General features: G+C 53.0%; 1 protein-coding gene across 10 annotated transcripts in view; it reads left to right on the forward strand.

Moving 5' to 3' along the window:
- The window catches only part of PTK2B (protein tyrosine kinase 2 beta), a 102492-nt gene that overhangs the window by 52449 nt on the left and 23024 nt on the right, over positions 1 to 27019 (forward strand). For 9 of the 10 annotated variants that reach the window (XM_071417169.1, XM_071417170.1, XM_071417175.1 and 6 more), the window contains 12 exons: positions 113 to 152; positions 245 to 291; positions 1120 to 1173; positions 2854 to 2951; positions 3046 to 3130; positions 6366 to 6466; positions 8385 to 8500; positions 12646 to 12746; positions 12856 to 12945; positions 19162 to 19366; positions 25220 to 25328; positions 25443 to 25508. In XM_071417169.1, the coding sequence (XP_071273270.1) occupies positions 113 to 152; positions 245 to 291; positions 1120 to 1173; positions 2854 to 2951; positions 3046 to 3130; positions 6366 to 6466; positions 8385 to 8500; positions 12646 to 12746; positions 12856 to 12945; positions 19162 to 19366; positions 25220 to 25328; positions 25443 to 25508 (1112 nt within the window). Of the gene's footprint in view, positions 1 to 112; positions 153 to 244; positions 292 to 1119; positions 1174 to 2853; positions 2952 to 3045; positions 3131 to 6365; positions 6467 to 8384; positions 8501 to 11136; positions 12344 to 12645; positions 12747 to 12855; positions 12946 to 19161; positions 19367 to 25219; positions 25329 to 25442; positions 25509 to 27019 lie in introns of those variants that run through there. The other variant, XM_071417174.1, reaches the window with a different exon arrangement.

The following is a 27019-nucleotide window of genomic DNA, read 5'->3' on the forward strand; positions in this document are numbered from 1 at the left end:
GGATTGGGATTGGGATTGGGATTGGGATTGGGATGAGACTGAGATGGGATTGGGACGGGATTGGGACGGGAATTGGGAATGGGGATGGGACCTTTCCCCGCCCTCCCCGCAGATCGCGAGAAGAGGATCAGCCTCCCACAGATCCCGGCCCCGTGAGTGATCCCCAGCCCTTTTCCCGGGATTCCCCATCCCCGGCACGGGGCCGGGATCCCGTCCCGCTCCCTGACCCTCTTCCCACCCTCAGGAATCTCGGGGAGCGGCTCTCCACGCTTTCCCACAGCACCAGCGGCGGTGAGTCCCCGTTCCCACCATCCCCATTCCCACCATCCCCATTCCCACCATCCCCGTTCCCACCGTCCCCGTTCCCATCGTCCCCATTCCCACCGTCCCCGTTCCCACCGTCCCCATTCCCACCATCCCCGTTCCCACCATCCCCATTCCCACCATCCCTGTTCCCACCATACCCGTTCTCACCGTCCCCATTCCCACCGTCCCCATTCCCACCGTCCCCATTCCCACCATCCCCATTCCCACCATCCCCGTTCCCACCGTCCCCATTCCCACCATCCCCGTTCCCACCATCCCCATTCCCACCGTCCCCGTTCCCACCGTCCCCATTCCCACCATCCCCATTCCCACCATCCCCGTTCCCACCGTCCCCATTCCCACCATCCCCGTTCCCACCGTCCCCGTTCCCACCATCCCCATTCCCACCATCCCCATTCCCACCGTCCCCGTTCCCACCGTCCCCATTCCCACCATCCCCGTTCCCACCATCCCCGTTCCCACCGTCCCCGTTCCCACCGTCCCCGTTCCCACCGTCCCCATTCCCACCATCCCCATTCCCACTGTCCCCATTCCCACCGTCCCCGTTCCCACCATCCCCATTCCCACCCGTTCCCACCGTCCCCATTCCCACCATCCCCGTTCCCAACCTCCCGCTCCGGGGCGCGTTCCGTGCGGGATTCGGGACCGCTGGACACGCCCAGCTCTTCTCCAGAGGGTTGGGATGCATCCCAGCGTCCTGAGGGGAGCACCAGACCCTCTGGAGATGCTGGAAGACCTCCCACGCCCACTGAACCTCCTGATCCCGTTCCCGTGTCCCGTTCGCTCCCCCAGATTCCGAAATCTACGCGGAAATCCTGGACGAGTCCTCAAGGCCGAGATCTGGAAGTAGGTGGCTCCCGTGGGAATTCTGCGGCCGAGGTGTCCCAGTCCCTCCTGCCCCGTCCCAAATTCCTGTCCCGGCCTCACCGAAGCTCCCAGAAGGTCCTGGGGGAGCTTGGGATGGGGCGTGGGGCAGGATCCATGGATCCATGCGGGAACGATGGAGAGGGCGGGATCCATGGATCCTCATGGATCCTCATGGATGGATCCATGGATCTTCATGGGTCCTCATGGAAGGATCCATGGATCCTGATGGATCCTCATGGATCTGCATGGGTGAAGTGGGCAGGATCCATGGAACGTCATGGATCCTCATGGATCTTCATGGATGGAGAGGGCAGGATCCATGGATTATCATGGATCCTCATGGATCATTATGGATGGAGAGGACAAGATCCACGGATCCATGTGGGAAATTTGGAGAGGCCAGCATCCATGGATCCTCATGGATCCTCATGAATCCTCACAGATGGACAGAGTAGGATCCATGGACCTTCATGGATGGAGATGGGAGGATCCATGGATCTTCATGGATGGAGAGGGCAGCATCCATGGATCCTCATGGATCCTCATGGATGGAGATGGGAAGATCCATGAAACCTCATGGATCGTTATGGATGGAGAGGGCAGGCTCCATGGATCCATATGGAAATTTTGGAGAAGCCAGCATCCATGGATCCTCGTGGATCTTCCTGGATGGAGATGGGAGGATCCATGGATTGTCATGGCTCCTCATGGGTGGAGATGGGAGGATCCATGGATCCATGTGGCTCCTCATGGATGGAGATGGGAGCATCCATGGATTGTCATGGTTCCTCATGGATCCTCATGGATGGAGATGGGAGCATCCACGGATCCATGTGGGAACTCTGGAGATGGGAGAATCCATGGATCCATGTGGAAGCTCTGGAGATGGGAGAATCCATGGATCCATGTGGGAACTCTGGCAATGGGATCCTCACGGATCCATGTGGAAGCTCTGGGGATGGGAGCATCCATGGATCCATGTGGGAACTCTGGGGATGGGAGCATCCATGGATCCATGTGGCTCCTCATGGGTGGAGATGGGAGCCTCCATGGATTGTCATGGCTCCTCATGGCTCCTCATGGATGGAGATGGGAGCATTCACGGATCCATGTGGGAACTCTGGCGATGGGAGCATCCATGGATCCTTGTGGTTCCTCATGGCTCCTCATGGATGGAGATGGGAGCATCCATGGATCCATGTGGAAGCTCTGGAGATGGGAGCATCCATGGATCCATGTGGAAGCTCTGGAGATGGGAGCATCCATGGATCCATGTGGGAACTCTGGCGACAGGATCCTCATGGATCCATGTGGAAGCTCTGGAGATGGGATCCTCACGGATCCATGTGGAAGCTCTGGAGATGGGATCCTCACGGATCCATGTGGAAGCTCTGGGGATGGGAGCATCCATGGATCCATGTGGAAGCTCTGGAGATGGGAGCATCCATGGCTCCTCATGGCTCCTCATGGATGGAGATGGGAGCATCCATGGCTCCTCACGGCTCCTCATGGCTCCTCATGGATGGAGATGGGAGCCTCCACGGCTCCTCACGGCTCCTCCTGGTCCCTGGAGCCCAGGGCGGTGCCTGCTGGCCGTGGGCACCTCCCGGCCGCTGTCCCCGCGCTCACGGAGTGTCCCCGTCCCCGTTCCCGTTGCAGCTCAGCCCTTTGGCATCAGCCGCGAGGCCGTGGCGCTGGGCCGCATCCTGGGCGAAGGCTTCTTCGGAGAGGTCTACCAGGGCACCTACACCACGCCCGTGAGAGCCCGACCCCGACCCCAAACCCCAAATCCCCGGCTCCGGGCTGCCCCATTCCCGCTTTTCTCTCCTGTCCTGTCCTGTCCCCCGGCAGAAGGGGGAGCGCCTGGACGTGGCCGTCAAGACCTGCAAGAAGGATTGCAGCCCCGAGAACCGCGAGAAGTTCCTCAGCGAAGCCGGTACCGCGCACGGGGGGCGGCACGGGGGGGTCTTGGGGGATCCTGAGGGTCCCTTTGGGGATTTTGGGGGGTTCCTGAGGGTCTTTTTGGGGTTCCTGAGTGTCCTTTTGTGATTTTTGGAGGATCCTGAGGGTCCTTTTGGGGCTCCTGAGGGTCCTTTTGGGGATTTTTGGGGCGATCCTGAGGGTCCCTTTTGGGGGTTCTTGGGGATCCTGAGGGTCCTTTTGGGATTTTTGGGGGGATCCTGAGGGTCCTTTCGGGGTTCCCAAGGGTCCTTTTGGGATTTTTGGGTGATTCTGGGGATTTTTGGGGGGGTTCCTGAGGGTCCTTTTGGGGATTTTTGGGGTTCCTGAGGGTCCTTTTGGGGTTTTTGGGGTTCCTGAGGGTCTTTTTGGGGTTCCTGAGGGTCCTTTTGGGGTTCTTTGGGGTTCCTGAGGGTCCTTTTGGGATTTTTGGGCAATTCTGAGGGTCCTTTTGGGGTTCCTGAGGGTTCTTTTGGGGAATTTTGGGGGGATCCTGAGGGTCCCTTTGGGGGATCCTGAGAGTCCTTTCGGGGTTCCTGAGGGTCCTTTTGGGGATTTTTGGGTGATCCTGAGGGTCCTTTGGGGATTTTGGGGGTTCCTGAGGGTCCTTTTGGGGCTATTCTGAGGGTCCTTTGGTGATTCTTGGGTGATTCTGGGGATTTTTGGGTGATTCTGGGGGTCCTTTTGGGATTTTTGGGCAATTCTGAGGGTCCTTTTGGGGTTCCTGAGGGTCCTTTTGGGGGGTTCCTGAGGGTCCTTTTGGGGTTCCTGAGGGTCTTTTTGGGGCTCCTGAGGGTCCTTTGGGGATTTTTGGGTGATCCTGAGGGTCCTTTGGGGATTTTGGGGATTCCTGAGGGTCCCTTTGGGGATTTTGGGGTTCCTGAGGGTCCTTTTGGGGAATTTTGGGGGCATCCTGAGGGTCCCTTTGGGGGATCCTGAGGGTCCTTTTGGGGCTCCTGAGGGTCCTTTTGGGGTTCTTTGGGGTTCCTGAGGGTCTTTTTGGAGCTCCTGAGGGTTCTTTTGGGGTTCTTTAGGGTTCCTGAGGGTCCTTTTGGGGCGATCCTGAGGGTCCTTTTGGGGTTCTTGGGGTTCCTGAGGGTCCTTTCGGGGTTCCCGAGGGTCCTTTTGGGGTTCCTGAGGGTCCTTTTGGGAGTTTTGGGGCGATCCTGAGGGTCCTTTTGGAGTTCTTGGGGTTCCCGAGGGTCTTTTTGGGATTTTTGGGTGATTCTGGGGATTTTTGGGGGGTATCCTGAGGGTCCTTTTGGGGTTCCTGAGGGTCCTTTTGGGGATTTTTGGGGTTCCTGAGGGTCCTTTTGGGGATTTTTGGGTGATTCTGAGGGTCTTTTTGGGGTTCCTGAGGGTCCTTTTGGGATTTTTGGGGGGATCCTGAGGGTCCTTTTGGGGTTCCTGAGGGTCCTTTTGGGGATTTTGGGGATCCTGAGGGTCCTTTTGGGGTTTCTGAGGGTCCTTTTGGGATTTTTGGGCTGTTCTGAGGGTCCTTTCGGGGTTCCTGAGGGTCCTTTTGGGGTTCTTTGGGGTTCCTGAGGGTCTCTTCGGGGTTCCCGAGGGTCCTTTTGGGGTTCCTGAGGGTCCTTTTGGGGGTTTTGGGGGTTCCTGAGGGTCCTTTTGGAGTTCTTGGGGTTCCCGAGGGTCTTTTTGGGATTTTTGGGTGATTCTGGGGATTTTTGGGGAGTATCCTGAGGGTCCTTTTGGGGTTCCTGAGGGTCCTTTTGGGGATTTTTGGGGTTCCTGAGGGTCCTTTTGGGGATTTTTGGGGTTCCTGAGGGTCCTTTTGGGGTTTTTTGGGGTTCCTGAGTGTCCTTTTGGGGTTCTTGAGGGTCCTTTTGGGATTTTGGGGGGATTCTGGGGATTTTTGGGGGGTTCCTGAGGGTCCTTTTGGGATTATTTGGATTCTGAGATTCCTGCCATGATTTTTTTTCCTGAGGGTCCTTTTGGGATTTTTGGGCTGATTCTGAGGGTTCTTTGGGGATTTTTGGGTGATCCTGAGGGTCCTTTTGGGGGTCTTTGGGGGGATCCTGAGGGTCCTTTTGGGGAATTTTGGGGGGATCCTGAGGGTCCCTTTGGGGGATCCTGAGGGTCCTTTTGGGGTTCCTGAGGGTCCTTTTGGGGATTTTTGGGGTTCCTGAGGGTCCTTTTGGAATTTTTGGGGTTTCTGAGGGTCCTTTTGGGGGATTTTTGGGGTTCCTGAGGGTCCTTTCGGGGTTCCTGAGGGTCTTTTTGGGGTTTCTGAGGGTCCTTTTGGGGTTCTTTGGGGTTCCTGAGGTCCTTTTGGGGCGATCCTGAGGGTCCTTTTGGGGCGTTCCTGAGGGTCCTTTTGGGGTTCTTGGGGTTCCTGAGGGTCCTTTTGGGGGATTTTGGGGTTCCTGGGGATCCTCATGAGTTTTTTTGGGGATTCTGAAGGTCTTTTTGGGGTTTTTTGGGGATCCTGGGGATCTTAATGAGGTTTTTTGGGATCCTGAATGTCCTTGTGGGGTTTTTTTTGGGATCTTGAAGGTCCTTTTGGCGTTTTTTTTGGATCCTGAAGGTCCTTTTGGGGTTTTTTGGAGGATCCTGGGGATCTTCATGAGGTTTTTTGGGATCCTGAGGGTCCTTTTGGGGTTTTTTTGGGGATCCTGGGGATCTTTATGAGTTTTTTTGGGATCCTGAATGTCCTGGTGGGGTTTTTTTTGGGGATCTTGAAGGTCCTTTTGGGACTTTTGTGGATCCTGAAGGGGTTTTTGGGGTTTTTTGGAGGATCCTGGGGATCTTCATGAGGTTTTTCAGCATCCTGAAGGTCCTTTTGGGGATCCTGGGGATCTTCATGAGGTTTTTTGGGGTTCCTGAAGGTCCTTTTGGGATTTTTTGGGGATCCTGAGGGTCCTTTTGGGGTTTTTTGGGGATCCTGGGGATCTTCATGAGGTTTTTTGGGATCCTGAAGGTCCTGGTGGGGTTTTTTGGGGGATCTTGGGGGTCTTCATGAGGTTTTCTGGGATCCTGAAGGTCCTTTTGGGATTTTTTGGTGATCCTGAGGGTCCTGCCGGGGTTTTCTTGGGTATCCCAAAGCAACGAGGAGCCCCTTGGGAATTCGGGATGGAGGACGGAGGAGTTGATCCATGCCCGGAATCCCGGGACAGGATCCCAAAAGCCCCCGGATCTCGGGGGAAGGAGGGAGGGGATGGAGGGGATTCCAGCCCCGTGCCGTGTCCCCGCAGTGCTGATGAAGAAGCTGGAGCACCCGCACATCGTGAAGCTCATCGGCATCGCCGAGGACGAGCCCACCTGGATCATCATGGAGCTCTACCCCTACGGAGAGGTGAGAGAGAGCCGGCCCCGATCCCGATCCCGATCCCGGCCCCGATCCCGATCCCGATCCCGTTCTCGTGGATGGAGAGGGCAGGAGCCATGGATCCTCACAGATCCTCATGGATCCTCATGGATGGAGACGGCAGGATCCGTGGATCCTCATGGACCTTCATGGATCCTCATGGATCTGCATGGGTGAAGAGGGCAGGATCCATGGATCCTCATGGAAGGATCCTCATGGATCTGCATGGATCCTCATGGATCTTCATGGATGGAGACAGCAGGATCCATGGGTCCTCATGGATGGAGAGGGCAGAATCCATGGATCCTCATGGATCCTCATGGATCCTCATGGATCCTCATGGATGGGGAGGGCAGGATCCATGGATCCTCATGGAAGGATCCTCATGGATCTGCATGGATCCTCATGGATCTTCATGGATGGAGAGGGGCAGGATCCATGGGTCCTCATGGATGGAGAGGGCAGAATCCATGGATCCTCATGGATCCTCACAGATGGAGACGGCAGGATCCGTGGATCCATGTGGGAATGATGGAGAGGGCAGGATCCATGGATCCTCAGGGATCCTCATGGATCTTCATGGATGGAGAGGGCAGGATCCGTGGATCCTCATGGATGGACAGAGCAGGATCCATGGATGCTCCCGGATCCTCATGGGTCCTCGTGGATGGAGAGAGCAGGATCCATGGATCCTCATGGATGGGGCCTGCAGGATCCATGGATCCATGTGGGAATGATGAAGAGGGCAGGAGCCATGGATCCTCATAGATCCTCATGGATCCTCATGGATGGAGGGCAGGATCCATGGATGCTCATGGATCTTCCTGGATCTTCATGGATGGAGAGGGCAGGATCCATGGATCCTCATGGATCTTCATGGATCCTCATGGAAGGATCCATGGATCCTCATGGATCCTCATGGATCTGCATGGGTGAAGAGGGCAGGATCCATGGAACGTCATGGATGGAGAGAGCAGGATCCATGGATGCTCATGGATGCTCAGGGATCCTCATGGGTCCTCATGGATGAAGAGGGCAGGATCCATGGATCCATGTGGGAATTTTGGAGAGGGCAGGAGCCATAGATCCTCATGGATGGAGATGGGAGTATCTATGGAACTTCATGGATCCTCATGGATCCTCATGGATGGAGAGGGCAGGATCCATGGAACGTCATGGATGGAGAGAGCAGGATCCATGGATCCTCACGGATGGAGAAGGAAGAATCCATGGATCCTCATGGATCCTCACGGATGGGCAGGGCGGGATCCATGGATCCTCATGGATCCTCACGGATGGGCAGGGCAGGATCCATGGATCCTCACGGATGGGCAGGGTGGGATCCATGGATCCTCACGGATCCTCACGGATGGAGAGGGCAGAATCCATGGATCCTCATAGATCCTCATGGATCGTCATGGATCCTCATGGATGGGGAGGACAGAATCCATGGATCCTCATAGATCCTCATGGATTCTTGTGGATGGGCAGGGTGGGATCCATGGATCCTCATGGATCCTCAGGGATGGAGAGGACAGGATCCATGGATCCTCATAGATCCTCATGGATCGTCATGGATTCTCGTGGGTGGACAGTGTGGGATCCATGGATCCCCACGGATGGTCAGCGCGGGATCCCCACGGATCCCCGCGGATGGTCAGTGCGGGATCCCTGGATCCCTGCGGATGGTCAGGGCTGGATCCCCACGGATCCCCGCGGATGGTCAGTGCGGGATCCCTGGATCCCTGCGGATGGTCAGGGCGGGATCCCCACGGATCCCCACGGATGGTCAGGGCGGGATCCCCACGGATCCCCGCGGATGGTCAGTGCGGTATCCGTGTGGGGGTGCCGTGGTGTGTGCCGCCGTTTCCGGTGCTGATCCCGTGGGGAATGCGCTCCGTTGCAGCTGGGCCAGTACCTGGAGCAGAACCGGGCGGGCCTGGCCGTGCCCACGCTGGTGCTGTTCGCGCTGCAGGTCAGCAAGGCCCTGGCCTACCTGGAGGCCCTCAGCTGCGTCCACAGGTGAGCCCCGCGGGATACGGGATACGGGATACGGGATGCGGGATCCGGGATATGGGATACGGGATTTGGGATTCGGGATACGGGATTTGGGATTCGGGATACGGGATACGGCATACGGGATACGGGATATGGGATGCGGGATGCGGGATACGGGATACGGGATACGGGATACGGGATTCGGGATACGGGATTTGGGATTCGGGATACGGGATTCGGGATACGGGATTTGGGATTCGGGATACGGGATTTGGGATACGGGATTTGGGATTCGGGATGCGGGATACGGGATATGGGATACGGGATTTGGGATTCGGGATACGGGATTTGGGATTCAGGATACGGGATTCGGGATACGGGATTTGGGATTCGGGATTCGGGATGCGGGATACGGGATATGGGATACGGGATTTGGGATTCGGGATACGGGATTTGGGATTCGGGATACGGGATTTGGGATACGGGATTTGGGATTCGGGATGCGGGATACGGGATATGGGATACGGGATTTGGGATTCGGGATACGGGATTTGGGATTCAGGATACGGGATTCGGGATACGGGATTTGGGATTCGGGATGCGGGATACGGGATATGGGATACGGGATTTGGGATTCGGGATACGGGATTTGGGATTCGGGATACGGGATTCGGGATACGGGATTTGGGATTCGGGATGCGGGATACGGGATATGGGATACGGGATTTGGGATTCGGGATACGGGATTTGGGATTCGGGATACGGGATACGGGATTTGGGATTCGGGATACGGGATACGGGATACGGGATTTGGGATACGGGATACGGGATATGGGATACGGGATTTGGGATTCGGGATACGGGATTTGGGATTCGGGATACGGGATACGGGATTCGGGATACGGGATACGGGATTTGGGATTCGGGATACAGGATACGGGATGCAGGATGCGGGATACGGGATACGGGATACGGGATTTGGGATTCGGGATACGGGATGCGGGATACGGCATACAGGATACGGGATACGGGATACGGGATACGGGATCCGGGATACGGGATTCGGGATTTGGGATTCGGGATGGGGCCGGAGCCCCATGGAATTTCGGGGTGATGGAGGGGGGGGGGGGGGGGGTGGTGGGAGATGGGGCCGGGGGCAGGGGTGGGGAGGGGGGTGGAGGCTCTGGGAGCTGCACGGGCTGGGTGAGGCTGCTCCTGCTCCAGCCCATCTGCAGCCGTCCCGTTATCCCAGTATCCCATAATCCCGTCATCCCGTTATCCCGTTATCCCAATATCCCATTATCCCATTATCCCATCATCCCATCATCCCAATATCCCATTATCCCATTATCCCATCATCCCATTATCCCAATATCCCAATATCCCAATATCCCATCATCCCATCATCCCATCATCCCATCATCCCATCATCCCATTATCCCATCCCATTATCCCATTATCCCACTATCCCATTATCCCAATATCCCATTATCCCATAATCCCATTGTCCCATCATCCCATCATCCCAAAATCACATTATCCCAAAATCCCATCATCCATTATCCCATTATCCCATTATCCCATTGTCCCATTATCCCATTATCCCAATATCCCATTATCCCATTATCCCACTATCCCATTATCCCAATAGCCCATTATCCCATAATCCCATTGTCCCATCATCCCATCATCCCATCATCCCAAAATCACATTATCCCATTATCCCATCATCCCATTATCCCATTATCCCATCATCCCATCATCCCATCATCCATTATCCCATTATCCCATTATCCCATTATCCCATTGTCCCATTATCCCATTATCCCATTGTCCCATTATCCCAATATCACATTATCCCATTGTCCCATCCCATCCCACAGATCCCATCCGATCTCACCCCATTATCGCATCCCATATCCCACATCCCGTATCCCATATCCGCTGGTATCCCAAGTCCCATATCCTGGTATCCCATTATCCCAATATCACATTATCCTGATATCCCATATCCCATTATCCCATCCGATATCCCATTATCCCATATCCCAGATCCCATTATCCCATGGGTCCCAAATCCCATTTCCCATTATCCCACGGATCCCATTATTCCATATCCCCTATCCCATATCCCATTATCCCTTATCCCATTATCCCACGGATCCCAAATCCCAGGGACGTTGCCGTCAGGAACATCCTGGTGGCTCCTCCATTATCCCCTATCCCATATCCCATTATCCCATGGATCCCAAATCCCAAATTCCGTTAACTATCCCATGGATCTCAAATCCCAGCGACATCGCCGTCCAGAACATCCTGCTGGCCTCCCCACTCCATTATCCCATTATCCCAAATTCCTAATCCCATCCTAGCCCATCATCCCATCCCATCCCATCCCATCCCATTATTCCGATATCCCATTATACCATCCAATATCCCATATCCCATACCCAAAATCCCAAATCCCATAATCCCATCCCATATCCCATATCCCAAATCCCATTATCCCATTATCCCATTATCCCATTATCCCATCCAATTATCCCAAATCCCCAATTCCATTATACCATCTGATACCCTGTTATCCCATATATCCCATATATCCCATATATCCCATATATCCCATATATCCCATATATCCCACGGATCCCAAATCCCAGGGACATCGCCGTCCGGAACATCCTGGTGGCCTCTCCTCTCCATTATCCCATATCCCATTATCCCATTATCCCAAATCCCACATCCCACATCCCAAATGCCATGGATCCCATGGATTCCACGGATCCCAAATCCCAGGGACATCACCATCCAGAACATCCTGGTGGCCTCTCCTCTCCATTATCCCATTTCCCAAATCCCATATCCCATTATCCCACATCCCCTATCCCATGTATCCCAAACCCCATATCCCATGGATCCCACGGATCCCGAATCCCAGGGACATCGCCGTCAGGAACATCCTGGTGGCCTCTCCTCTCCATTAGCATATCCCATTATCCCATTTTCCCATTTTCCCAAATCCCATTTTCCCATATCCCAAATCCCACATCCCAAATGCCATGGATCCCATGTATGCCATGGATCCCAAATCCCGAATCCCAGGGACATCGCCGTCCGGAACATCCTGGTGGCCTCTCCTCTCCATTAGCATATCCCATCATCCCATTTTCCCAAATCCCAAATCCCACGTCCCAAATGCCACATCCCATGGATCCCATGGATCCCATGGATCCCAAATCCCAAATCCCAGGGATATCACTGACCAGAACATCCTGGTGGCGTCTCCTCTCCATTATCCCATTTCCCAAATCCCATATCCCATGGATCCCAAACCCCATATCCCATGTATCCCACTGATCCCGAATCCCAGGGACATCGCCATCCGGAACATCCTGGTGGCCTCTCCTCTCCATTAGCATATCCCATTATCCCATTATCCCATTATCCCATTTTCCCATATCCCACATCCCAAATCCCACGTATCCCATGGATCCCATGGATCCCACGGATCCCGAATCCCAGGGACATCGCCGTCAGGAACATCCTGGTGGCCTCTCCTCTCCATTAGCATATCCCATTGTCCCATTATCCCATTATCCCACATCCCATTTTCCCAAATCCCAAATCCCAAATCCCATGGATCCCATGAATCCCAGGGACATCACTGTCCGGAACATCCTGGTGGCCTCTCCTCTCCATTAGCATATCCCATTGTCCCATTTTCCCATTTTCCCATTATCCCATTTTCCCAAATCCCAAATCCCATGGATCCCATGGATCCCGAATCCCAGGGACATCGCCCTCCAGAACATCCTGGTGGCCTCTACTCTCCATTATCCCATTTCCCAAATCCCATATCCCATGGATCCCAAACCCCATATCCCATGGATCCCACTGATCCTGAATCCCAGGGACATCGCTGTCCGGAACATCCTGGTGGCCTCTCCTCTCCATTAGCATATCCCATAATCCCAAATCCCATTTTCCCAAATCCCAAATCCCACATCCACGGATCCCATGGTTCCCATGGATCCCAGATCCCGAATCCCAGGGACATCACCGTCCGGAACATCCTGGTGGCCTCTCCTCTCCATTAGCATATCCCATTATCCCAAATCCCATTTTCCCAAATCCCAAATCCCAAATCCCATGGATCCCACGAACCCCAGGGACATCGCTGTCCGGAACATCCTGGTGGCCTCCCCGGAGTGCGTCAAGCTCGGCGACTTCGGCCTCTCCCGCTACATCGAGGATGAGGAGTACTACAAAGGTGGGATCCCTCCCGCGGGATCGGGGGCGCCGGGGATCCCCTGGGATCCCCAGGGACGGCCGGGGATGGGGCAAACGCGGGATCGGGATCATTCCCGGCCTCGTTCCAGCTTCCGTCTCCCGCCTCCCCATCAAGTGGATGGCGCCCGAATCCATCAACTTCCGGCGCTTCACCACGGCCAGCGACGTCTGGATGTTCGGTGAGAGAGGCGGGAACCAACGGCGGGAACCAACGGCGGGAACGGCGGGAGCCCGGCACTCGGAATGAGGGGGCGGGGGGATCCTGGGATTCAGAATCGGGGGATCCTGGGATTCATCATTGTGGGATGGGATCCCAGGATTCAGAATTGGGGGATCCTGGTATTCAGAGGGGGATCCTGGGATTCATCATCGTGGGGTGGGATCCCGGGATTCAGAATGGGATTCTGAGATTCAGAATCGTGGGGTGGGACCCTGGGATTCATCATCTTGGGGTGGGATCCTGGGATTCAGAGGGGGATCCCGGGATTCAGAATCGTGGGATCTGGGGATTCAGAGGGGGATCCTGGGATTCAGAGGGGGATCCTGGGATTCAGCATCGTGGGGTGAGATCCCGGGATTCATCATCTTGGGGTGGGACCCTGGGATTCAGAACTGTGGGATCTGGGGATTCAGAGTGGGATCCTGGGATTCAGAGTGGGATCCCAAGATTCAGCATCATGGGGCGGGATCCCGGTATTGATCCACTTCCTGTGTGTGGGGTGGGATCCCGGGATTCATCTGCTTCCCATGGCATGGAGGGGATCCTGGGATTCAGAGTGGGATCCTGAAATTCATCATCATGGAGCGGGATTCTGGGATTCAGAACTGTGGGGTGGGATCCCGGGATTCAGAGTGGGATTCCTGGGATTCAGAATTGTGGGATTCTGGGATTCATGATCGTGGGATGGGATCCCAGGATTCAGAGGGGGATCTGGGGATTCAGAGGGGGATCCTGATATTCAGCATCGTGGGGTGAGATCCCAGGATTCAGAATGGGATTCTGAGATTCAGAATCGTGGGGTGGGATCCTGGGATTCAGAACTGTGGGATCCGGGGATTCAGAGTGGGATCCTGGGATTCGGAGTGGGATCCCAAAATTCAGCATCATGGGGTGGGATCCCGGTATTGATCCACTTCCTGTGGTGTGGGGTGGGATTCCCGGGATTCATCTGCTTCCCATGGCATGGAGGGGATCCTGGGATTCAGAGTGGGATCCTGAAATTCATCATCATGGAGCGGGATTCTGGGATTGATCTGCTTCCCGTGGCATGGAATGGGATCCTGGGATTCAGAGGGGGATCCTGGGATTCATCATCATGGAATGGGATTCTGGGATTCAGAACTGTGGGGTGGGATCCCAGGATTCAGAATTGGGGGATCCTGGGATTCAGAATTGGGGGATCCTGGTATTCAGAATCATGGGATCCGGGGATTCAGAATCGGGGGGTGGGATCCCAGGATTCAGAATTGGGGGATCCTGGGATTCAGAATTGAGGGATCCTGGAATTCAGAGGGGGATCCCGGGATTCATCATCGTGGGATGGGATCCCAGGATTCAGAATTGGGGGATCCTGGGATTCAGAATCGGGGGGTGGGATCCCGGGATTCAGAATTGGGGGATCCTGGGATTCAGAATCATGGGATCCGGGGATTCAGAATCGGGGGGTGGGATCCCAGGATTCAGAATTGGGGGATCCTGGGATTCAGAATTGGGGGATCCTGGAATTCAGAGGGGGATCCCGGGATTCAGAGGGGGATCTGGGATTCATCATCGTGGGGTAGGATCCTGGGATTCAGAATCGTGGGGTGGGATCCCAGGATTCAGAATTGTGGGATCTGGGGATTCAGAGGGGGATCCTGGGATTCATCATCATGGGGTGGGATCCTGGGATTCAGAATTGGGGGATCCTGGGATTCAGAACTGTGGGATCCTGGGATTCAGCATCATGGGGTGGCATCCTGGGATTGATCCACTTCCCATGGAATGGAGCGGGATCCTGGGATCGATCCGCTTCCCGAGGTGTGGGATGGGATCCTGGGATTCAGAATGGGATCCCAGAATTCATCATCATGGAAAGGGATCCTGGGATTGATCGGGTTCCCATGGCATGGAGTGGGATCCTGGGATTCAGAATTGGGGGATCCTGGGATTAATCATTGTGGGGTGGGATCCTGGGATTCAGAGGGGGATCCTGGGATTCAGCATCGGGGGGTGGGAGCCCGGGATTCAGAATTGGGGGATCCTGGGATTCAGAGGGGGATCCTGGGATTCAGAATCATGGGGTGGGATCCCAGGATTCAGAGGGGGATCCTGGGATTCAGAACTGTGGGATCCTGGGATTCAGAGTGGGATCCTGGGATTCAGCATCGTGGGGTGGGATCCCAGGATTCAGAGGGGGATCCTGGGATTCAGAACTGTGGGATCCTGGGATTCAGAGTGGGATCCTGGGATTCAGCATCGTGGGGTGGGATCCCAGGATTCAGAGGGGGACCCTCGGATTCAGAATCGTGGGGTGGGAGCCTGGGATTCAGAATAGTGGGATCCTGGGATTCAGAACTGGGGGATCCTGGGATTCAGCATCGGGGGGAATGGGATCCCAGGATTCAGAGGGGGATCCTGGGATTCAGAATTGGGGGATCCTGGGATTCAGAGGGGAATCCTGGGATTCAGAATCATGGGGTGGGATCCCAGGATTCAGAGGGGGATCCTGGGATTCAGAACTGTGGGATCCTGGGATTCAGAGTGGGATCCTGGGATTCAGCATCGTGGGGTGGGATCCTGGGATTCAGAGGGGGATCCTAGGATTCATCATCATGGAATGGGATTCTGGGATTCAGCATTGTGGGGTGGGATCCCGGGATTCAGAGTGGGGTACCGGGATTCAGAGTGGGATCCCGGGATTCAGAATTGTGGGATTCTGGAATTCAGAATTGTGGGATTCTGGAATTCAGCATCATGGGGTGGGATCCTGGGATCGATCCGCTTCCCGAGTGGTGGGATGGGATCCTGGGTTTCAGAGGGGGATCCTGGGATTCAGCATCGTGGGGTGGGATCCTGGGATTGATTGGGCTCCCATGGCATGGAGTTGGATCCTGGGATTCAGAGGGGGATCCCGGGATTCAGCATCGTGGGATCCTGGGATTCAGAGGGGGATCCCGGGATTCAGAATTGTGGGATTGGATCCTGGGATTCATCATCTTGGGGTGGGATCCCAGGATTCAGAGTGAGATTCTGGGATTCAGAATCGTGGGATCTGGGGATTCAGAGGGGGATCCTGGGATTCATCATCGTGCTCTGGGATTCCGGGATTCCCGGGATTCCCGTGGCACGGAGCAGGAATCCCAGCACTGCTCCCTTCCCCACGGCACGCGCAAGCGCAAACCCCACTCCGGAATTCCTGAACTTTTTTCTTTCCCCCCCAAGCTCCAGATTATCCCAATTTTTCCCCTTTGGGAGAACCCATCCCGTTCGCCCATCCCTTAGGAGCTTCCTCAAAATCCAGCCGGGATTTTGGGGCGGGGGGGAAAATTTTGGGATTGCTTAAAAAAAAACACAAAAAAACCCCAAAAACAAACAAAAAAAAACCCCCCAAAAAACCCCAAAAAACCCCCCCAAAAAAACCCCCCAAAACCCCAATCTCCAGCCCCTCAAAACACCACCGGATCCCCCCCAAAAAAAACCCCAAAAAAATTCTCGGATTCCCGGTGGGAATTGTTGGATTCCCGGGAGTTCCGGCCGGGCCCTGATGCCGGTGCGTGGCCGCCTCAGCCGTGTGCGTGTGGGAGATCCCACTCCAGAATTCCTGAACTTTTTTCTTTCCCCCCCAGCTCCAGATTATCCCAATTTTTCCCCTTTGGGAGAACCCATCCCTTAGGTGGGAAGGGCTTCCGTTCACCCATCCCTTAGGAGCTTCCTCAAAATCCAGCTGGGATTTTGGGGCGGGGGGGAAAATTTTGGGATTGCTTAAAAAAAAAAAAACCAAAAAAAAACCCCCAAAAAACCCCCAAAAAACCCCAAAACCCCCAATCTCCAGCCCCTCAAAACACCACCGGATTCCCCCCAAAAAAAACCCAAAAAATTCTCGGATTCCCGGTGGGAATTGTTGGATTCCCGGGAGTTCCTGCCGGGCCCTGATGCCGGTGCGTGGCCACCTCAGCCGCCGTGTGCGTGTGGGAGATCCCAGCCCGGAATTCCTGAACTTTTTTATTGTTCCCCCCCAGCTCCAGATTATCCCAGTTTTTCCCCTTTGGGAGGAACCCATCCCTTAGGTGGGAAGGGCTTCCGTTCACCCATCCCTTAGGAGCTTCCTCAAAATCCAGACGGGATTTTGGGGCAGAGAAATTTTGGGATTGCTTAAAAAAAACCCCAAAAAAAACCCAAAAAATCCCCCAAAAAAAACCCCCAAAAAACCCCCCCAAAAACCCCCCAAAAACCCAAAAAACCCCCAAAAAATCCCCAAAAAAAACCCCCCAAAAAAACCCCCAAAAAAGCCCCAAAAACCAATCTCCAGCCCCTCAAAACACCACGGGATCCCCCCCAAAAAAAACCCCAAAAAAATTCTCGGATTCCCGGTGGGAATTTTTGGATTCCCGGGAGTTCCGGCCGGGCCCTGATGCCGGTGCGTGGCCGCCTCAGCCGTGTGCGTGTGGGAGATCCCACTCCAGAATTCCTGAACTTTTTTCTTTCCCCCCCAGCTCCAGATTATCCCAATTTTTCCCCTTTGGGAGAACCCATCCCTTAGGTGGGAAGGGTTTCCGTTCACCCATCCCTTAGGAGCTTCCTCAAAATCCAACGGGGATTTTGGGGCGGGGGGGAAAATTTTGGGATTGCTTAAAAAAAACAAACAAAAAAACCCCAAAAAAACCCCCAAAAAAACCCCAAAAACCCCCCAAAAACCCCAAAAAACCAACAATCTCCAGCCCCTCAAAACACCACGGGATCCCCAAAAAAAAACCCCCAAAAAATTGTGGGATTCCCGGTGGGAATTGTTGGATTCCCGGGAGTTCCGGCCGGGCCCTGATGCCGGTGCGTGGCCGCAGCCGCCGTGTGCGTGTGGGAGATCCCACTCCGGAATTCCTGAACTTTTTTTTTCCCCCCCAGCTCCAGATTATCCCAGTTTTTCCCCTTTGGGAGAACCCATCCCGTTCGCCCATCCCTTAGGAGCTTCCTCAAAATCCAGCCGGGATTTTGGGGCGGGGGGGAAAATTTGGGGATTGCTTAAAAAAAACCACAAAAAAAACCCCAAAAACAAACAAAAAAAACCCCCCAAAAAAACCCCCAAAAAAACCCCAAAAAAACCCCCAAAAACCAATCTCCAGCCCCTCAAAACACCACGGGATCCCCAAAAAAAAAAACCCAAAAAATTGTGGGATTCCCGGGGGGAATTTTTGGATTCCCGGGTGGAATTTTCGGGTTCCCGGGGTGAATTGTCAGATTCCTGGGGGGAATTTTTGGATTCCCGGGGGGAACTGTCGGATTCCTGGGGGGAATTTTTGGATTCCCGGTGGGGAGCTGTCGGATTCCCAGGGGGAATTTTTGGATTCCCGGGTGGAATTTTCGGGTTCCCGGGGGGAACTGTCGGATTCCTGGGGGAACTGTCAGATTCCCGGGGTGAATTGTCAGATTCCTGGTGGGAATTGTCAGATTCCTGGGGCAATTGTCGGATTCCCGGGGTGAATTTTTGGATTCCCGGGTGGAATTTTCGGATTCCCGGGTGGAACTGTCGGGTTCCCGGGTGGAATTTTTGGGTTCCCGGGTGGAATTTTTGGGGTTCCCGGGGTGAATTTTCGGGTTCCCGGGGTGGAATTGTCGGGTTCCCGGGTGGAATTGTCGGATTCCTGGTGGGAATTGTCGGATTCCTGGTGGGAATTTTTGGATTCCCGGGGGGAACTGTCAGATTCCCGGGGTGAGTTGTCAGATTCCCAGGGGGAATTTTTGGATTCCCAGGGGGAATTTTCGGATTCTGGGGTGGAATTTTTGGATTCCCAGGGGGAATTTTTGGATTCCCAGGGGGAATTTTCGGATTCCGGGGTGGAATTTTTGGGTTCCCGGGTGGAATTTTTGGGTTCCTGGGGTGAATTTTTGGATTCCCGGGGGGAATTTTCGGGTTCCCGGGGTGAATTTTTTGGATTTCCGGGTGGAATTTTCAGGTTCCCGGGGTGAATTGTCAGATTCCCAGGGGGAACTGTCGGATTCTCGGGTGGAATTTTTGGATTCCCGGGGTGAATTGTCAGATTCCCAGGGGGAACTGTCGGATTCTCGGGTGGAATTTTCGGGTTCCCGGGGTGGAATTTTCGGGTTCCCGGGTGGAATTTTCGGGTTCCCGGGGTGGAATTTTCGGGTTTCCCGGGGTTTCCGGCGCGGCCCTGACGCCGTCGCTGCGTGGCCGCGGCAGCCGTGTGCGTGTGGGAGATGCTGAGCTTCGGGAAGCAGCCGTTCTTCTGGCTGGAGAACAAGGACGTGATCGGGGTCCTGGAGAGGGGCGACCGCCTGCCCAAGCCCGACCTGTGCCCGCCCGTGCTCTACACGCTGATGGCGCGGTGCTGGGACTACGACCCCGGAGAGAGGCCCAGGTTCCAGGAGCTCGTCTGCAGCCTCAGGTGAGGGATCCAGGGAATGGGTGGGAATGATGAGGGGGGAAAAGCTGGGAAAAAATTCGGATCGAGAGATTTGATGGAAAAGTTTGGGATCAGAGCCTTTGGAAGAGGATGGGATTGGAAGGGATTTGCTGCTCGGGACAGGGTCTCCCAAGGCTCCTCCAGGCCCCAATTCCAGGAGCTGCTCTGCAGCCTCAGGTGGGGCCTGGAGCGGGGCGGGATCCACGGGAAGGGTGGGAATGATGAGGGGGAAAAAGCTGGGAAAAAATTCAGATCGAGAGATTTGATGGAAAAGTTTGGGATCAGAGCCTTTCCTGGGAATCGAAACGCTCCAACTCCAAAGGGAATTCTGGAGGAGCCATGGAGGAATGGAGGGGTTGGGAATCAGGAGGAAGAATCTGGGAAATGTGTCAGATTGGGAATTGTTATGGAAAAGTTTGGGTTTCAGAGCCTTTCCCAGGAATCCAAACATTCCAAAGGGTCTCCAAGGCTGGGAATTCTGGAGTGGGATGGGGAGGTGGGAATATTGAGGTGAAAAATCTGGGAAAAGTCTGGGATTGGGAGATTTTATGGAAAAGTTTGGGATCAGAGCCTTTCCTGGGAATCCAAACCCTCCAATGGGTCTCCAAGGCTGGGGGAATTCTGGAGTGGGATGGATTGGTGGGAACGTGGTGGAAAATCTGTGAAAAACTTGGGATCGGGAATTGTTATGGAAAAGTTTGGGTTCAGAGCCTTTCCCGGGAATCAAAACATTCCAACTCCATAGGGAATTCTGGAGGATCCATGGAAGTGCGGGCAGGTGGGAATGTGGGGGGAAAATCTGGGAAAACCTTTGGAATTGGGAGTTTTTATGGGAAATTTCGGTGTGGGAGGAGCCTTGGAGCCCCTTTGGAGCCCCTGTGCCAGGAACCAAAGCCCTTCCAAAGGGGCTCCAAAGGGGCTCCAAGGCTCCTCCAAGCCCCAATTCCAGGAGCTGCTCTGCAGCCTCAGGTGGGGCCCGGAGCGGGGCGGGATCCACGGGAAGGGTGGGAATGATGAGGGGGGAAAAGCTGGGAAAAAATTCAGATCGAGAGATTTGATGGAAAAAGTTTGGGTTCAGAGCCTTTCCTGGGAATCGAAACGCTCCAACCCTAAAGGGAATTCTGGAGGATCCATGGAGGAATGGAGGGGTTGGGAATCAGGAGGAAAAATCTGGGAAAAGGGTCAGATTGGGAATTTTTATGGAAAAGTTTGGGTTCAGAGCCTTTCCTGGGAATCCAAACCCTCCAAAGGGGTCTCCAAGGCTGGGAATTCTGGAGTGGGATGGAGAGGTGGGAACGAGGTGGAGAAATCCGGGAAGAGCTTTTGGATTGGGAATTTTTATATGGAAAAGTTTGGGATCAGAGCCTTTCCCGGGAATCGAAACGCTCCAACTCCATTGGGAATTCTGGAGGATCCATGGAGGAATGGATTGGTGGGAATGTGGAGGAAAAATCTGTGAAAAACTTGGGATTGGGAGATTTTATGGAAAAGTTTGGGTTCAGAGCCTTTCCTGGGAAAATCCAAACCCTCCAAAGGGTCTCCAAGGCTGGGAATTCAGGAGTGGGATGGAGAGGTGGGAACGAGGTGGAAAAATCCAGGAAAAGTCTGGGATTGGGAGATTTGTATGGAATCAAATCATTCCAACTCCAAAGGGAATTCTGGAGGATCCATGGAGGGATGGAGGGTTGGGAATGTGGGGGAAAAATCTGGGAAAAGGGTCAGATTGGAAATTGTTATGGAAAAGTTTGGGTTCAGAGCCTTTCCCGGGAATCAAAACATTCCAAAGGGGTCTCCAAGGCTGGGAATTCTGGAGTGGGACGGAGAGGTTGGAATAATGAGGTGAAAAATCTGGGAAAAGTCTGGGATTGGGAGATTTTAATGGAAAAGTTTGGGGTTGGAGCCTTTCCCTGGAATCGAAACGCTCCAGTTCCAAAGGGAATTCTGGAGGATCCATGGAAGGATGGAGGGGTTGGGAATCAGGAGGAAAAATCCGGGAAAAGTGTCAGAATGGGAGATTTTATGGAAAAGTTAGGGTTCAGAGCCTTTCCTGGGAATCGAAACGCTCCAACACTAAAGGGAATTCTGGAGGATCCATGGAGGGATGGATTGGTGGGAATGTGGATGAAAAATCTGTGAAAAACTTGGGATTGGGAATTTTGATGGAAAAGTTTGGGTTCGGAGCCTTTCCTGGGAATCAAAACCCTCCAATTCCAAAGGGGATTCTGGAGGATCCATGGGGGGATGGATTGGTGGGAATCAGGAGGAAAAATCTGGGAAAAGTCTGGGATTGGGAATTTTTATGGAAAAGTTTGGGATCAGAGCCTTTCCCGGGAATCGAAACGCTCCAACTCCATAGGGAATTCTGGAGGATCCATGGAAGTGCGGGCAGGTGGGAATGTGGGGGGAAAATCTGGGAAAACCTTTGGAATTGGGAGTTTTTATGGGAAATTTCGGTGTGGGAGGAGCCTTGGAGCCCCTTTGGAGCCCCTGTGCCAGGAACCAAAGCCCTTCCAAAGGGTCCCCAAAGGGTCCCCAAGGCTCCTCCAGGCCCCAATTCCAGGAGCTGCTCTGCAGCCTCAGGTGGGGCCCGGAGCAGGGCGGGATCCACGGGAAGGGTGGGAATGTTGAGGGGGGAAAAGCTGGGAAAAAATTCAGATCGAGAGATTTGATGGAAAAGTTTGGGTTCAGAGCCTTTCCTGGGAATCGAAGCGCTCCAACCCTAAAGGGAATTCTGGAGGATCCATGGAGGGATGGACGGTTGGGAATGTGGAGGAAAAATCTGGGAAAAACTTGGGATCGGGAGATTTTATATGGAAAAGTTTGGGTTCAGAGCCTTTCCTGGGAATCCAAACCCTCCAATTCCAAAGGGGATTCTGGAGGAGCCATGGAAGGATGGATTGGTGGGAATGTGGAGGAAAAATCTGTGAAAAACTTGGGATTGGGAGATTTTATGGAAAAGTTTGGGTTCAGAGCCTTTCCTGGGAAAATCCAAACCCTCCAAAGGCGTCTCCAAGGCTGGGAATTCTGGAGTGGGATGGAGAGGATGGAATATTGAGGTGAAAAATCTGTGAAAAACTTGGGATCGGGAATTTTGATGGAAAAGTTTGGGATCAGAGCCTTTCCCGGGAATCAAAACCCTCCAATTCCTGAGGGAATTCTGGAGGATCCATGGAAGTGCGGGCAGGTGGGAATGTGGGGGGAAAAATCTGGGAAAACCTTTGGAATTGGGAGTTTTTATGGGAAATTTCGGTGTGGGAGGAGCCTTGGAGCCCCTTTGGAGCCCCTGTGCCAGGAACCAAAGCCCTTCCAAAGGGTCCCCAAAGGGTCCCCAAGGCTCCTCCAGGCCCAAATTCCAGGAGCTGCTCTGCAGCCTCAGGTGGGGCCCGGAGCGGGGCGGGATCCACGGGAAAGGGTGGGAATGATGAGGGGGGAAAAGCTGGGAAAAAATTCGGATTGAGAGATTTTATGGGAAAGGTTTGGGTTCGGAGCCTTTCCTGGGAATCGAAACGCTCCAACCCTAAAGGGAATTCTGGAGGATCCATGGAGGGATGGACGGTTGGGAATGTGGATGAAAAATCTGTGAAAAACTTGGGATTGGGAGATTTTATGGAAAAGTTTGGGTTCAGAGCCTTTCCTGGGAAAATCCAAACCCTCCAAAGGCGTCTCCAAGGCCGGGAATTCTGGAGTGGGATGGAGAGGTTGGAATATTGAGGTGAAAAATCTGTGAAAAACTTGGGATAGGGAATTTTGATGGAAAAGTTTGGGTTCGGAGCCTTTCCTGGGAATCCAAACATTCCAAAGGGTCTCCAAGGCCGGGAATTCTGGGGTGGGATGGAGAGGTTGGAATATTGAGGTGAAAAATCTGTGAAACGTCTGGGATTGGGAGATTTTATGGAAAAGTTTGGGTTCAGAGCCTTTCCTGGGAATCAAAACCCTCCAACTCCATAGGGAATTCTGGAGGATCCATGGAGAGATGGACGGTTGGGAATGTGGAGGAAAAATCTGTGAAAAACTTGGGATTGGGAGATTTTATGGAAAAGTTTGGTTTCGGAGCCTTTCCTGTGAATCCAAACCCTCCAAAGGGTCTCCAAGGCTGGGGGAATTCTGGGGTGGGATGGAGAGGTGGGAACGAGGTGGAAAAATCTGGGAAAAGTCTGGGATCGGGAATTTTTATGGAAAAGTTTGGGATCAGAGCCTTTCCCGGGAATCGAAACGCTCCAACTCCAAAGGGAATTCTGGAGGATCCATGGAGGAATGGAGGGTTGGGAATGTGGGGGAAAAAGCTGGGAAGAGCTTTCAGATCGGGAGTTTTTATATGGAAAAGTTTGGGTTCAGAGCCTTTCCTGGGAAAATCCAAACCCTCCAAAGGGTCTCCAAGGCCGGGAATTCTGGAGTGGGACGGAGAGGTGGGAACGAGGTGGAAAAATCCAGGAAAAGTCTGGGATCGGGAATTTTTATGGAAGAGTTTGGGTGCAGAGCCTTTCCCAGGAATCAAAACATTCCAACTCCATAGGGAATTCTGGAGGATCCATGGAGGGATGGAGGGTTGGGAATGTGGAGGAAAAATCTGGGAAAACGGTGGGATTGGGCATTGTTATGGAAAAGTTTGGGATCAGAGCCTTTCCTGGGAAAATCCAAACATTCCAAAGGGTCTCCAAGGCTGGGAATTCTGGAGTGGGATGGAGAGGTTGGAATATTGAGGTGAAAAATCTGGGAAAAACTTGGGATCGGGAATTTTTATGGAAAAGTTTGGGTTCGGAGCCTTTCCTGGGAATTAAAACATTCCAACTCCTGAGGGAATTCTGGAGGATCCATGGAAGGGTGGGCAGGTGGGAATGTGGGGGAAAAATCTGGGAAAAGGGTCAGATTGGGAATTTTTATGGAAAAGTTTGGGTTCAGAGCCTTTCCTGGGAATCTAAATGCCCCAATTCCAAAGGGAATTCTGGAGGATCCATGGAGGGATGGAGGGCTGGGAATGTGGATGAAAAATCTGTGAAAACTTGGGATTGGGAGATTTTATGGAAAACTTTGGGTTCAGAGCCTTTCCTGGGAAAATCCAAACGCTCCAAAGGGTCTCCAAGGCCGGGAATTCTGGAGTGGGTCGGAGAGGTTGGAATATTGAGGTGAAAAATCTGGGAAACGTCTGGGATTGGGAGATTTTATGGAAAAGTTTGGGTTCAGAGCCTTTCCTGGGAATCAAAACATTCCAGTTCCTGAGGGAATTCTGGAGGATCCATGGAGGGATGGAGGGCTGGGAATTAGGAGGAAAAATCTGGGAAAACGGTGGGATTGGGAGATTTTATGGGAAAACTTTGGGTTCAGAGCCTTTCCTGGGAATCAAAGCACTCCAACCCTAAAGGGAATTCTGGAGGATCCATGGAGGGATGGATTGGTGCGAATGTGGATTAAAAATCTGGGAAAACGGTGGGATCGGGAGATTTTATGGGAAAATTTGGGTTCAGAGCCTTTCCTGGGAATCCAAACATTCCAAAGGGTCTCCAAGGCTGGGAATTCTGGAGTGGGATGGGGAGGTGGGAATATTGAGGTGAAAAATCTGGGAAAAGTCTGGGATTGGGAGATTTTATGGAAAAGTTTGGGATCAGAGCCTTTCCTGGGAATCCAAACCCTCCAAAGGGTCTCCAAGGCCGGGAATTCTGGACTGGGACGGATTGGTGGGAACGAGGTGGAAAAATCCAGGAAAATTCTGGGATCGGGAGATTTTTATACGGAAGAGTTTGGGTTTGTCCTGGGCAATCCCAAGCGCTTCCAAAGGGTCTCCGGGGCCGGGAATTCCGGGATCCTGACCCCGGCTGTGCCCGTGCCCTGTCCCGGCAGCGACATTTACCTGATGGAGAAGGAGCTGGCCCAGGAGCAGGAGCGGAGCAGCCGGCACCGCCCTCCCAAAATCCTGGAGCCGCCGGAATTCCAGGAGCCGCCGCCCAAGGTTGGGACGGGGCCGAGAGCCCCCGGGCGGGGACGGGAATTCGGGATTGCCCGGGATGATCCAGAGGAATTCCCGGGGTTTTTTTGGTTTTGTTTTTGGTTGTTTTTCCCACAGCCCAGCCGGCCCGCGTACAAGCCGCCATCCCAGAATAACCTCCTGGCTCCCAGGCTGCAATTCCAGGTGAGGAATTCCCGGGATTTCGGGCGCTGGGATGGGGAGATCCCCGGGGTTGTGTCCGTCGGGGTCCATTCCCGTATTCCCAAAATCCGCCGGGGTCGGAATCCATCCAGGAATTCCGGGGATTGAATCCGCGGCTGTCCCGGGTTAATGGATGGGTTTCCCTGGGCGGGAGTCGTTCCTGATATCCCGAAATATCCCAAAATATCCCAAAATATCCCAAAATATCCCAAAATATCCCGTAATTTCCCAAAATATCCCGAAATATCCCAAAATATCCCGAAATTTCCCAAAATATCCCAAAATTTCCCGTAATTTCCCAAAATATCCCGAAATATCCCAAAATATCCCAAAATATCCCAGAATATCCCGAAATATCCCAAAATATCCCGAAATTTCCCAGAATATCCCGAAATATCCCGAAATATCCCAAAATATCCCAAAATATCCCGAAATATCCCGAAATTTCGCAAAATATCCCAAAATTTCCCGTAATTTCCCAAAATATCCCAAAATATCCCGAAATATCCCAAAATATCCCAAAATATCCCGAAATTTCCCCAAAAAATCCCAGAATATCCCGAAATATCCCAAAATATCCCAAAATATCCCAAGGCCACTTTTAGGACGAGGTCAATCCCAATCCGAGACGGCTCCCGGTGCAATTCCCGCTCTTCGGAGGCCAGAATGTCCCAAAATATCCCAAAATATCCCGTAATTTCCCCCAAAATTCCCCAAATAGCCCAAACTATCCCAAAAAATCCCTGAATATGTAAAAAAAATCCCAGAATGTCCCAAAATATCCCGAAATTTCCCAAAATATCCCATAATTTCCCCAGAATTCCCAAAATATTCCAAACTATCCCAAAAAGTCCCTGAATATGTGAAAAAAATCCCAGAATTTCCCAAAATATCCCGAAATTTCTCCAAAATTCCCCAAAAATATTCCTAAGTTTCCAAAAAAATCCCTGAATATGTGAAAAAATCCCAGAATATCCCAAAATATCCCGAAATTTCCCAAAATATCCCAAGGCCACTTTTAGGATGAGGCCAATCCCGATCCGAGTGCAATTCCCGCTCTTCGGAGGCCAGAATGTCCCAAAACATCCCAAAAAAATCCCATAATTTCCCCAAAATTCCCAAAATATTCCAAACTATCCCAAAAAATCCCCAAATATATGAAAAAAATCCCAGAATTTCCCAAAATATCCCGAAATTTCCCAAAATGTCCCAGAATTTCCCAAAATTCTTAAAATATTCCAAACTATCCCAAAAAAACCCTGAATATGTGAAAAAACCCCAGAATTTCCCAAAACATCCCAAAATTTCCCGTAATTTCCCCCAAAATTCCCCAAATATTCCAAACTATCCCAAAAAATCCCTAAATATCTGGAAAAAATCCCAGAATTTCCCAAAATATCCCAAAATATCCCCAAATATCCCATAATTTCCCCAAAATTCCCAAAATATTCCAAACTATCCAAAAAAATCCCTAAATATGTGAAAAAACCCCC

Source organism: Agelaius tricolor, unplaced genomic scaffold, assembly GCF_023055355.1.
Source record: "Agelaius tricolor isolate 1412-34295 unplaced genomic scaffold, bAgeTri1.0.p SCAF_68, whole genome shotgun sequence".
Lineage (NCBI taxonomy): Eukaryota > Metazoa > Chordata > Aves > Passeriformes > Icteridae > Agelaius > Agelaius tricolor.